The sequence below is a fragment of the Drosophila novamexicana genome, unplaced genomic scaffold (genome assembly GCF_003285875.2).
Source record: "Drosophila novamexicana strain 15010-1031.04,08,12 unplaced genomic scaffold, DnovRS2.1 tig00000121-arrow-pilon, whole genome shotgun sequence".
NCBI classification, from domain to species: Eukaryota; Metazoa; Arthropoda; class Insecta; order Diptera; family Drosophilidae; genus Drosophila; species Drosophila novamexicana.
The window spans coordinates 1,104,612-1,116,841 of record NW_020824773.1 but is presented as its reverse complement, the minus strand read 5'-3'; the positions used below and the strand labels follow the sequence as shown (position 1 = coordinate 1,116,841).

The 12,230-nt window shown below is 41.1% G+C and overlaps 1 protein-coding gene across 1 annotated transcript in view; it reads left to right on the top strand.

The window, feature by feature from the left end:
* The window catches only part of LOC115758095, a 140,115-nt gene that overhangs the window by 89,076 nt on the left and 38,809 nt on the right, over window positions 1-12,230 (top strand). The window contains exon 2 of the mRNA XM_030698617.1: window positions 4,127-4,929. Within this exon, the coding sequence (XP_030554477.1) occupies window positions 4,127-4,929 (803 nt within the window). The remainder of the gene's footprint in view (window positions 1-4,126; window positions 4,930-12,230) is intronic.

The following is a 12,230-nucleotide window of genomic DNA, read 5'->3' as shown; positions in this document are numbered from 1 at the left end:
TGTTAAGGGATGAATGCAAGACTTCATTACGTTAATTAATTGAGCACCTAAGTTTCCTGAACAAAACTGGGAGAAGAAAAAAAATGGGTGAACATTGGTAAAAATATATCAGGATTGAGCACAATCTTTAATAAGTTATATATATTTATATATATAATATATATATTAAAAATAAGTTCAATAAAAACAGTTAACTTTCAGGAGCAATATAATTGACTTCAATTTTATAAAATTATTTGATATTTTAATATAGATGCTTAAGAATGGTTAGAGATTGGAAGGCGATAGTAAACAACAAGTATAGATACAAAAAAAATGTGGATTTTTGGAAAAGTAGCTGTGTCACGTTTAAAATTAAAAATATTTAATTCTTAAACCTTAACTTCATATTTTAAAAGAATGCACATCGATTTTTCGATAATATTCCAACACAAAAGAATATGTACTTCACATGTATCTATATATGGGAATATTTTGCAAAGCCCATAGCTGATATTTCAAAAAATAATTGTATATGTATATGTATGTATTGAATATGCATGAACCTGATTTGCATTTTTTATATACTCAGTTTTTGTGTCTCACATATTTGCACTGATAAGGACGTAGCACTTTTTGCGGCTCGACATTCTCTTTTTATTAGAGTGCACGGCATTTACATAAAATAATATTATTATTGGCAATACAAGCAGATCCGTGCACACGCACACAAACATGCAGCATACGAGTGCATTAAATTATTGTTGACATAATTAAAAAACAGTTGAAGTGTGTAGGCAACACTGGCAGAGCGCCATTTTAAACGCAATGCAAAAGGGATAAACAAAAAACATGAAAATGCAACTCGACTGCTTGTCGCTTACATGTTTCCCAGGACAAAAAAATATAAATAAAAAAAACAGCTCAGCGCGGTGGAAAAAATCAATGAAATTTGCTTGTTAAATGTGCACCACGCCCCCACCCTGGCCAATTTATTGGCGAACCTGTAATCAGGCTGACATTCGAATACGAGCATGTAATTATGTCAGCGCTTGATTGCCCAGGCACGCCCCTAGGCACGCGTCCGCACGCCCTTTGTCAGTTTATGAAAATGCAATCGCCATTTTGCATATTGATAGAGTTCGCACAAGCTCGACACGAAAAAAGGAGTACATGCATAAAAAATATTAAATAACAAATAAAAACTGTTGACTGGCCATAATTGTCATTTAGTGAGGACCCCTATGAAATGCTGTGCAACCAAACTTTTGCAAATATTCTTGCGAAAATTGCAGAAGTGGATTGATTCAAAATGTTGTTAAAAAAATTTCATAATCGAAAAATTAAAAATTCAACTATTTGAAAAATTTAATAAGAGACTCACAGAAATTGGGTCAATATATTAGAAGACCAATTGACAAAAAGCATCTAAGGCTAAAAGAATACGTGTAGTAGGTCCATGAATAACTAAGTGATCAGCTATTTAAAGACATTATTTATCCCAAGAAAAACAGCAAACTTGAAATCGTTTATGTGTTTGCTATGTAACCTTTTCTAGTATGCCAGCCAAAAGTTATGCTATGCTCTAGAATGAGCCACACCTAAGCCTCTTGCAGTCTAACAACGTAAAGAACAACAAATCTGTATTATATATAATATATTGAATACATATATCAAGAAATATACATTATATATATAATTCTGGGTTGTTATTAAATGTTCAAAGATAACCTGACTACTCAACTCTCCCCCAATATGCTTCAATATGTGGGTTTTACCTATCCAATCAACTTGCTTCGCAGAGTTTTGTGGCTGCCACAAGTTCAGCCGCCTAATGAGCAACACGCTGCCAACAAGTTTAGCCTCAGCACTAACAATTTTATTAACTGCCAAACAACATAGGGGGTGTGCAGTGGAGGAGATTGGGGGCAGCAGTTATATGGAACGCCACACGCAATTTATGCGCCGTAACGTATGCAACATATTTCGTGTATGCCAGAGAAATTTGCAACGCCCCAAAATGCATGAGCATGAGCCGCGCCCACTGTTCTTTAGCAACGCAGCTCGCTCGTATGGGTGGCAGCTTCATTAAATTTACACGCACATGAAGAGCTTTGGCGGGGAAAGTTAAGAGGAGCAGGCTAAGGACAGCAGGCGGCTTGAGGAATAGAGTGGGGAGTGCGCACAGCGAAGACGCTGTCAGTTTTGTGCAATTTCCGGCGCAATCTTCATTTACAACTTAAGTTACAGCACAAACAACTACAGTTGCATGTAAACAAACAAGACAAACACACATGGACACACGCACACACACGCACGCACACAGGCACGCCCACTACTTGGCTGGCTGCCTATGCAAAAAGTGTTGCAGACTTTTAAGCTGCTGTGAAAACATTTTATCGCTGCCTGTCCTCAGAGTAGGATAGCTATTCGTGGGTGTGCTTGTGCGCGTGTGCGTGTGTGTAAGTCGTTGCAAACACCTACATGCACACACACGCACACATTCGCCTGCCTCCTGCTGTGCAAATGACTTGGCAGAGCTGTAAAGTTATGCCTATGAGTGCCTTAGCCAGGATACTCTAGAAAGCCCTTTGCCAGGGCTGCCAGGGTTGCAGAGTGTAAATTTATTAGGCGCATTGCATACTTTTGTGCGTTCACTTGAAAAATGACAACTTTAATTTAGCTACAAACACCGACAGCAACAGGAACAGCCATGCCCATGCCCCGTACACCTCGCCGTAAAAAGAATGGCAACACCGCCCCCAAACCAGAAAAGGGCCGAGACAAAAGACAATGAAAATGGACGTGGGGCCCAAAACATAGAATACGGTTGCAACAGCAGGAGTTGCCACTGCTTTTGTCAGTTAACCACACTGGCTGGCAATGCGCCTAGTTGCCGACTTCAGTTAACTCCACAGCGTGTGTGCGTATTTGAGAGTGTGTATGTATGTTTGTGTGCGAGATATACAAACAGGACAGACAAAGAAGGCGACATGCACCGAGTCTGAAACAGGGACTGGGATCGAGAGACTGAGTGCGTTGTCTTTTGATGGCCCCCGTCTCAGATGAATATTAATTACCATTTGAAAGCTTGTGTAAATTTATCAACAACAGCAGAAGCTGCAGTAGCAGCAGACAATAACCGGAGTTGCCAAACTGGGAACAGTCAATGAGTCTGTGAGAGCAGGGGGCACTACAACATTGAGGAGGCTGGCAACCTAACAAAAGTTAGGCCTGAAAATTGCTTTGCATGGCAAAGGATTAGCAAAGGATTTGCATGCATACAAAAACACATTTCGTTCCTCTGGTCGGGATTCTCAATCTCACCAGCCCAAATATAGCTGCAGCTGGGTACACACATTATTGGGGCCCACTGTAAAATGTCATAAATAAATGCATGAGCCTTGTAAGCGCATGTGCTATGTGATATTTACACGTTACAATGAAATGTAATTGATACTCCCATTCCCAAAGTATTTTTAAATGATGCCTCTGCCATTTTTACATCACTTCTGGTCAGGTATTTTGGGTGAACTCCCTTGGGGCATTGTCCCAGCCTTGTGGCGAGCCAGCAGGCAGGCTGGTAAATTAAATTGTTCGTGCGTCCACATTTGGTTTAATGCTTGGCAGTTACTCGACGGAGCATATTGATAGTTTATAGGCAGATTTTTGGGGCTTCAACTGGACTTTCGGGGGCCCTTAACTAATTGGTTTCCCACTCGGCAATTGGTCTGACATTGCATAGTGTTTCGTATTTATTACTAGAACATGCAAGAGCGCAACTTCTTATTTGTGGTTGCTTAATATAATATTAATTATAAAGTGGAAGCAGCCCCGAGATGGAGACAGTTCAAACTATAAAATAATAATAAAAATTCTGGAGTAAATATTAACAAACTCCTGATCTGAACTACATATATTTAACCATAATAATACAATATTGTCACATTTAGTGGCAATTTGAAAAGATCTGAAAAGACAAAAATAATGGATTAAAAAGCTGACAAAAAATGTTGAATTGGCACATGAAAAGCCAGTGCTTATGAAAAGGTTGGGCTTTTAGCGTGTCACATTATCCTGTACCTAAAGCAATAACATTTAATTAAATAACAAGTTGATATAACCTTCCTCTTTCTTCTTCTTCCAGGCACCACCTACACAGAGCAACAAAATATCAATGCAAAGTCACAATTGAAGACGACGCCCGCCGAGCACGCAGCAAGCAAATGGCGCAGCATATCAGAGCAGACGCCGCCGGCGGCAGCACCGTCGGCGCAGAGTTTAGTCGAACTCGAAGCGAATACACAGACATTGCCGCAGCTGGCAGTTGACCACCGGCAGGTGGGCATTCACAATAGTAAACCCTCCAAATGTGCCAAGAACTGTGCCAAGGCCAAGGCAAAGGTGGCCAAATGGAAGGCGCAGCTGAGGAGCCACCATGTGCATCAGGCGCATCGCGCAGCGACACACAAGGAGGCTGCGCGACGACTGCGTCGGGAGACAGAGGAAGAGGACCTAGAACTGCCTACGGCAATGTCCAGTGCCACCACGGTGGCCACCAGTGCCGCAGTCACGAGCTATGCAAATAAAACGCTCGCTGGACTGTTGACCACCATGAAGGCGAAACGCGCACGCTCTACGGTGCATCTGGCGCCGGAGGATATGAAGCCTAAGCCCAAGGAGCCCGTCATTATTATCGATGATGTGGAGGAGTTTGATAGCGGCACCGCCACACGAGATCTCTTCGCTAAGAGTCGCGATGTGGCGGATCTAATGGATGATGATGGACCGCTTGAGGGTCCGCGGGCGCTGCCTCTGCGCCCAGTGCTGCCCAATCCCTACGAGGACGAGGAAATGTCTGTGGTCTATGCGGAACAGCACTCAGAGATCAGGCTGATGTGCGAGGTGGACCTGGACATATCCTCCAGCATGTGGTACAAAAATGGCCAGGTAAGTGACAACAATTGGTACTTTACTTTATCTCCATGTCAACCACTCTCTAACTTCAGCTGTCGGAGCTGCCAACTTGTTTGCAGCTTTTGACTTTAATTGCATTCTTGTGCGGCCCGTTAGCAACCAGCACTTCCTGTTGGTCCCTTAAGCTCTCTCGTAGTTTTCGCATTTTAATATTTGTGCCCACTCTTTCCAGAATCTGTGGGGTATTTACTGCCATTGAGGGAGGGGGCTTTCGTTAAAGAACACAAAAAAAAGCTTTGCTTGGGTCTGAATAGATGCAAACATAACTTTAAAAGAATTTTGGAAACGAGAATATAAAAAGTTATTTTGGAAGGCAAATTAAAAATGTATTATTACTTTGATATAATAATTCCTCTTGTTTTTAAGAAAATCAACTTTTTGAATGTAAAATTTGCGATTGAGAATTAATACTAAATATTTCATATAATTTTATTTTCACTAATTTAAAAAAAAAAGAGAAAGAAAAAAAAGCAAGCAAATGGATCAATAAAGGCGAAGCTTAACATTTTTTATATTACATGATTTCCGCTTAATTATAAATCAAATCGAGTTGTTAATATAGTCTTTAAAAATATTATTTTTTAACCAACAGCAGGGTATTTCTTGGTCTTCACATAGAAGTTAAGCAGTATCATTCTTAGTTGCTTTTTATTGTCGCCTGCACTGCGTTTATCCTTTGTCCTGCTGGCCTCTCTCTGCCTTCGGACGTTGTCTTCTATCTTCCTGTCAGACGTCTCGAGTGCCAGTTCGCCCTCTCTCTCTCTCTCTTACGTTGTCTCTCTGCTAGTCTCATTTCAATTCTGCGTCTGGCTTTTGTGCTCCTTGGTTATTTGTCGTATAAATGCCGTATTATGCAAATAGGATAATCGTTATTATTTGATAGTTTCTGATGTCAAAAGCATTTTAAGAGTTCATTTGTCAGAGGACCGCCCACCCTCGCCCCCAGAGGCCAGGTCAGGTCGCAGCTTAGCGGGGCGCTTATGCTTTTTGTGCGTCGTGTCCGACTTCTAATTACAACTTTGCGCTGTATGGCAACACCCACGAGTTGCAGCGAAATATTATACAAATGCAAATTACTGCTGCACACTTTTTTGGGATGATGCTTGCGCTTTAACTAACGAGTTAAATTGAAAATAAAAGCGCGTACAAAAAATTGCCCAACTGGCAGCTGGCAGCAGAAGCAGCAGGAGCAGCAGCAGCGTCAAAAAGCCAAAAGCTGGCAACAAAATTAACAAACATGGCGCAAAAGTTAACAAGCAGCCTGCAAAAGTTATTGAGTTGTAATTGCAAGTGCAAACAGTCGACGAGGCGATGCAAAAAACGTAGTCTACCTTTCGGCGTAATGCAATTATAACCGCTTTGGCCGCCGCCGGGCACAGTTGAGAGTTTTTTGAGCCAGCCCAACCGAACTGCGGATGATAGTTCGCATACGGTTGAAATTTATAAAACTCCACGAATGTGATTAAAAACTGAGTGTTATGAAAAAATGTATTCCAGATGTAAGCTGTAGAGTCAAAGGATTTATCGCAAACGATTTCCAAATTATATTAAAAGCGTTTTTTGATGGATTTTGTTGGGAACATATCGTTGCTTAATAGTGGAGCATTAAAAGTGCATTTATCAAAAATATCACATTAGAGTGTAAAACGTAGAAGAATTTTCAAGAATTCGCAACATATGTTTCGGTTTGATTTTTAAGCAATTTATATTTGAAATTCTCTGAGATAACCAAAGGTTCGTATTGCATATTGCAACTTTGATTTCTTAATTAACACTTATAAAATAAAAGTCGTATTAATTTGAACTCACTTTGAAGTATTATTATTATTGTGTACTCTATGCAATATAATTTTTGCCGCAGAAACTTCATCAGAAAGTCATTAAACTGAACTTTAACTGGAATCGAGCTCTACATCAACAACTAAACATCTGTGCGGTACTCGACTCGTTGTACTTACTTTGCAGTTCTTGTTTATTTTACAGTTGCCGTTGTTTCAGTTGTTTGTGTTGTTGTTGTGGCTGCAATTATTGTTGCTCTTGTTTTTGTTGCAAGTGCTGCTCCTGTGTAGTGTAAATTGCAACAGCAACGAGTGGGCAGGCCAAGTTGTTGATGGGCAAATAATAGTTGAAACTAACACAACAACAGCAACAACAACAACAACAGCAACAGCAGCAGCAGCAGTAACAACAACTGCAACAGTGGCAATAACAGCAACACTTTGTGTACGTGCCTCGGTTGTTGGTCTGCGGCTTGGCTTGGCAGTTAACTGACGCTCCAAACCTAGCACCTGGCCCAGGTGTAAGTGTCTGCATGCGTGTGTCTCTGTATGTGTGTGTGTGTGTTCGGTCGGTGCGTTGGTTTCAGCAAAAAGCGTTGCACACTGTTGGGCGTTGCATGCAAACATTGTTGCTGCCAGTGTTGACTAACAGTTGTTCTTGTCGTTCCTTGTTGCTGTTGTTGCTGTTGGCTGCCGCTGTTTATTCTATACGAAAATTAAATTCAATATTGCGCGCTGTCGAGACGCGTAAGCTAAGAAATGCCATCGCACTGGAAAAAATCCACCAAATTGGCTGTCAACAGCTGCCATTTGGCGTATTTCGAACCCCAAATCTGGCAGACACGTCTCCTCCGCTGCCCTGTTGCCTGCCGTCTGATTGCTGCACTTGTTTGTGCTATCAAAAAATCAGACGACTTTGCAATCTTGGCGACATTTCGCATCTATCGATTGCGTTTGGTTTTAGATGCCGTTCAAATTTGTTGCAATAGATGTTCACCACACGCTGTGCAGCATTTGTTGCAGATTACCAACTGCCACGCCCATCTGCAGTTCTCAATTCGGCCTTTAGCGCCAGGCTGAGTCTAAGGTTTTGTCTACTAACAATTTGTTGGATTTTATTGTGCAATATGTTCAAAGGCGACAATTGCCAGACATAAAGCTTGCGGTTTTAAGTTTCCTCTAAGTATGCGAAAGCAGCGCATGGCATCTACTTAGAGGAAGGTTGATGCACTCTGAGATACCCTAACTAAGCGCAAATGTCTTCAACAGAAAAATAACTTCAGTTTCATTTTCATGTTTAAGCTTAGTTATTAAAAACATGTGGCTTTTTGTTGGTCGTATGCTTTTTTATAAAGATTAAACAATGTCAATATATTGCACGTTAGATTTATAGTTTACGATCAGGTTTAAAAATATTTTGCAAAATATTAAAGAAATAACACCACATCAAAATCATTTATAAAAAGCAGATACTTATAACTTATAACTTCCAAAAGTCCATACATTATTCAGAACTTAACAATTCAAAAGATGTACATCTAAGAATCGATTTCCATCTTATTTGATCAGTGGTATATTGCCTGCAATGCCCTTACTTTTCCGGGTATATTGTAGCGAGCAAAAAAGGATGCATCTTTTTTATGGTTGCGTCTTTGGTTGTTGGCCATTGTTGCATACTTTGTTGCGCTTGGCAGGCTGCAACTTATTTATGGCCCCATCGTTTGTTGCTGTTGTCATGGCTCAGGTTTAAGGTCAACAGACTTTGTCTGGGACCGGGAACCGGAGCTTCTACTTTTTATGTGGACCGCCAGCCGCAAGGGCCACATAAATCTCAAAGGGTTCCCCTGTCAAAAGCCGCGCTAAGCCTCCATTAGTCAATTAGGAGACACAGGGCAAAACTTAATGCATGACATTAATAGAGCGGTCCGCTTGGTGGTCCTCAGTGCTGCAGCGGCAGCTGCAAATCACATCAAGCCAAGAAATTAATCACTCAGACTGAAGGCGGCAAGTCCCCAAATGAAAATCAGCAACAATGCGCTGTCAGTTCTTCCTCTGGTCGTGCAAAAGGGCGTGGAAAGTTGCTAACGCGCCGCTTACTTTGTACCTTTGACAATTTTATTAAGTTAGTAACAATGTCGGCTCTGGCAGGGAATGTCTCAGCTCCGTGCCAGTCGCTGGCAAATAAAATCAACGCCGCTGACGTTGCAGCTGCAGCAGAGATAACAGCAGCGGCAGAGGCAGAGATGGAGGCAGCATTTCCCCACGGTGCAATTGTATTAGTTGTGTTAAAACAAAAGCCAGCCATGTGAAAGCGAAGACATGAACGGAGCACATGCACAGCAGATTAAGGCGGGGATGGAAAAGGGGAATTGAACCACGGCGGCTGCAATTACAACAATGATGCGGCAACAATGTGAGCTAGGCGAGGCACAGCTGCAGGCTGGGAACAAGCATCAGCTGGAGCACCACAATTAAAATGCTCTTTTCGAGGCTGCAACAGCAAAAGATAATGATTATTTTAAATATGAACAAGAAATTTGGGATCCCGATTCGTGATTAAGATCTGACAACCCTTGAATAAGTTACTTTATAAAGCTATTTACCCATGAAATTATCCATTATAAAGCCAATAGAAAATTTTGTCATAAAGATAATTTTGGTACGCGATAGTCGTCAATATACATGAATCTGAAATGTGAAGTTTGTTTGTTTAAAACTGACTTAAATGTTACGTGACTAATGAATTATATAAACGCCAATAAGCATGCTCAGTTCATATTATTTTTTGAAACGCATTGTAATACACTTACTTTTGGCAGATGCATTCGATCGATTATCGATGGTTGTCAATACGAATGCTATCGATCGCCATTTTCTTAAGCATATATATTTGCTAGGTGTAGAGCATTCGAATTTTTACACATTGACTTTTACTACTCTGGGCTTAACAAACATATTTTATCATTATCGCCGACACCCGTTCGCCTCATCACACCCCGTGCTCATGTTGGAAACAACATTTGCAATTGCATTTTAGCTGCTGTTCGCTGACTTTCGTCTTGTGCGCTGTCTTCAGCAAAGTCTGGAACAAACACAATGACTCAAAAGGCGGCCCAACCACCCGCACATCTCCAGTCGTGCTCATTGCAACTGCAACTGCGGCAATGACATGCGACAAGTGTTGCACTGACAGCTTGCAACATGAGCGACTTTTGTTGTACTTTCTAGAGCGCTGCACAATGCATTCGAGTCCCCATGCAGCCATGCAGCTAGCCTCAGCTACTTTGAGTGGCTGCCAAACTGCCAGTGCCCCTCGCTCCTCAGCATGTGCGTGTGTACCGAAGAATTTATTGTTGAAAATTATCAAGAGGCTAATATATTTGCCGAAAGCAATTTCAAGTTAGTAGCTTTGGGCCAACATCAGCGACAGGGCCAGCAGTAGAAAAAAACGAGCACAACGAGCAGCGACAGGCAGCGAGTAATGTTTGCTGACAAGATTTTTGCAATTCCAAGCAAGAGTGGCACAGGGACAGAGAGGGCGGGGGTGAAAGTTACATATAAGTAGCCATTTTTAGAGGCACTCTACTTTTACTCTGTGCCGCAGTTTGTTCAAGGAAGAAAATTGGGTGCAACTCAACTGGCTCGAAACTGGGAATGTTGCACTTAACTAATTAGGGCAATTTAGAAAATATTTAAGATTAATTATCCACCATTTTTTTTTAACTCTTAGAAGACTTTGATTGATCTCCACTAAATTCCGATTATTAAACAACGTAGCCTTAATCGAAGGTTCATTCTTTTATAAAGATCAACAAACTAACTCAACTTTAAAGTCTATTTGAAGAATCTATAAAAAAATAAGACCAATAAAATATAACCGATGCGATTAAACCGAAGTTTTTATATAATTTTAAAAGTAACACACAATCGACATACCCTGTATATAGAACAGATATTCCCTTTGCGAACCAAGCATAAAAACTTTGATGTAAATGTTGAAATATTGTGACAAGTCATGCGAAAAACTATGCACGTAATTTCCAACAAATATTATTTCACGCACACGAACACCCATTTACAATTTTAACGAACACAACTTGTATTGTTAAATATATATTTGGCAAGGGCTCTCAAAATAATTAAATCATATAACTAGCTAAACAGAAATTTGCATTATTACACAATGCTATAAATATTAGGAAATAAATACGCATGCGAAATGTGCGAATCCGAGCCTCTCACGGCAGAATTAAATGTAAATTGCAAATAGCCAAAAATTAAAACAATGCAATTAGAGAACACAGAACACAATGCATAATAACTACCAAAAATACCACTGCCGAAGCAAACCAAAAAAAAAAATGAAAAAAGCGAATAGTTTTGGTCTAAAAACCCAAACCCGAATCCAAAAGCCAGAAATGGCATTCGCCAGATAACGATTGCCGCAAATTATGCAAAGTTATGCGCATGTAAAACTCAAATGCGCCTTCAAATATGCAACAATTTATGCGAATTGACGCAGCTGCATAGCAGTAACAACAAAAGCAACAAAACAAAAACAATATAAGCAGCAACAACAATGACACACACACAAAAAGGCGAAAAATCATAATTACCAGAGAACAGATCGCTCTGAGGCCGTCGCAGGCGTGAGATTTAATGCGCCCAACAATGGCCGGCAAACTGGCTCTTGGCTCTGGGCCTGGACCTGGGCTGTGGGCATCCGGGTTCGGGTTTGGGTTCGGGTGGCCAAAACAATCGAGCGTGTAATCCGCTGGCCGCTCGACGCTGTAAACAAGGATTTGCCACGCTCATTTAACGCTTTTGTCTAGCGGCCATGTTGCCCAACCAAAATCTCTCGCGCACGCAGACACACATACACAAAACGCACACATAGCTGCAGGTGTGCAGTCGCCAAAACTGGCATCTCTGTGCCATGTTACCTCATAAATTTCCAGCTGAATGCGCCGCTGCACAGTTGGAAAATCCAGTTGCCAGTTGCCAGTTGCGATGCGAAGAGATGCGACGCGACGCGATGTGTTGCGTCTAGCGTCGGCTGCTGGTTAATAAATTTCTGAAATGGCCGCTGCGGCGACTGCGGCAAATGCTCAACGGAAGTTGAGAAACACACAAACACGCACACACACACACAAGGGCTCTCTGACACAGAGATACGACAAAACACGCTGCCAAGTTAGCAAGAAAAAATTGCTTAAATCCATGCAGGCATAAATATTTTCGCTGCTTTTCCAAAATTTATACAAAAATCATAAACGGGCTGTAGAGGGCTTGAGTGGGGCTAACAAAAATTGAAAATTCGCACGCAACGGAAACGGAAGCGCAGAATACAAATATTTTGTTTATACTACATTTTACACAGATTTTCCTACATTCATTTATTTTTATGTTTTTGGCAACATTCACAAAATGCCGCCCATATTACGTACAAAAATACAAGAGTTGTTAGGCAAAATGTTCAGCAAAATTTTAATTATT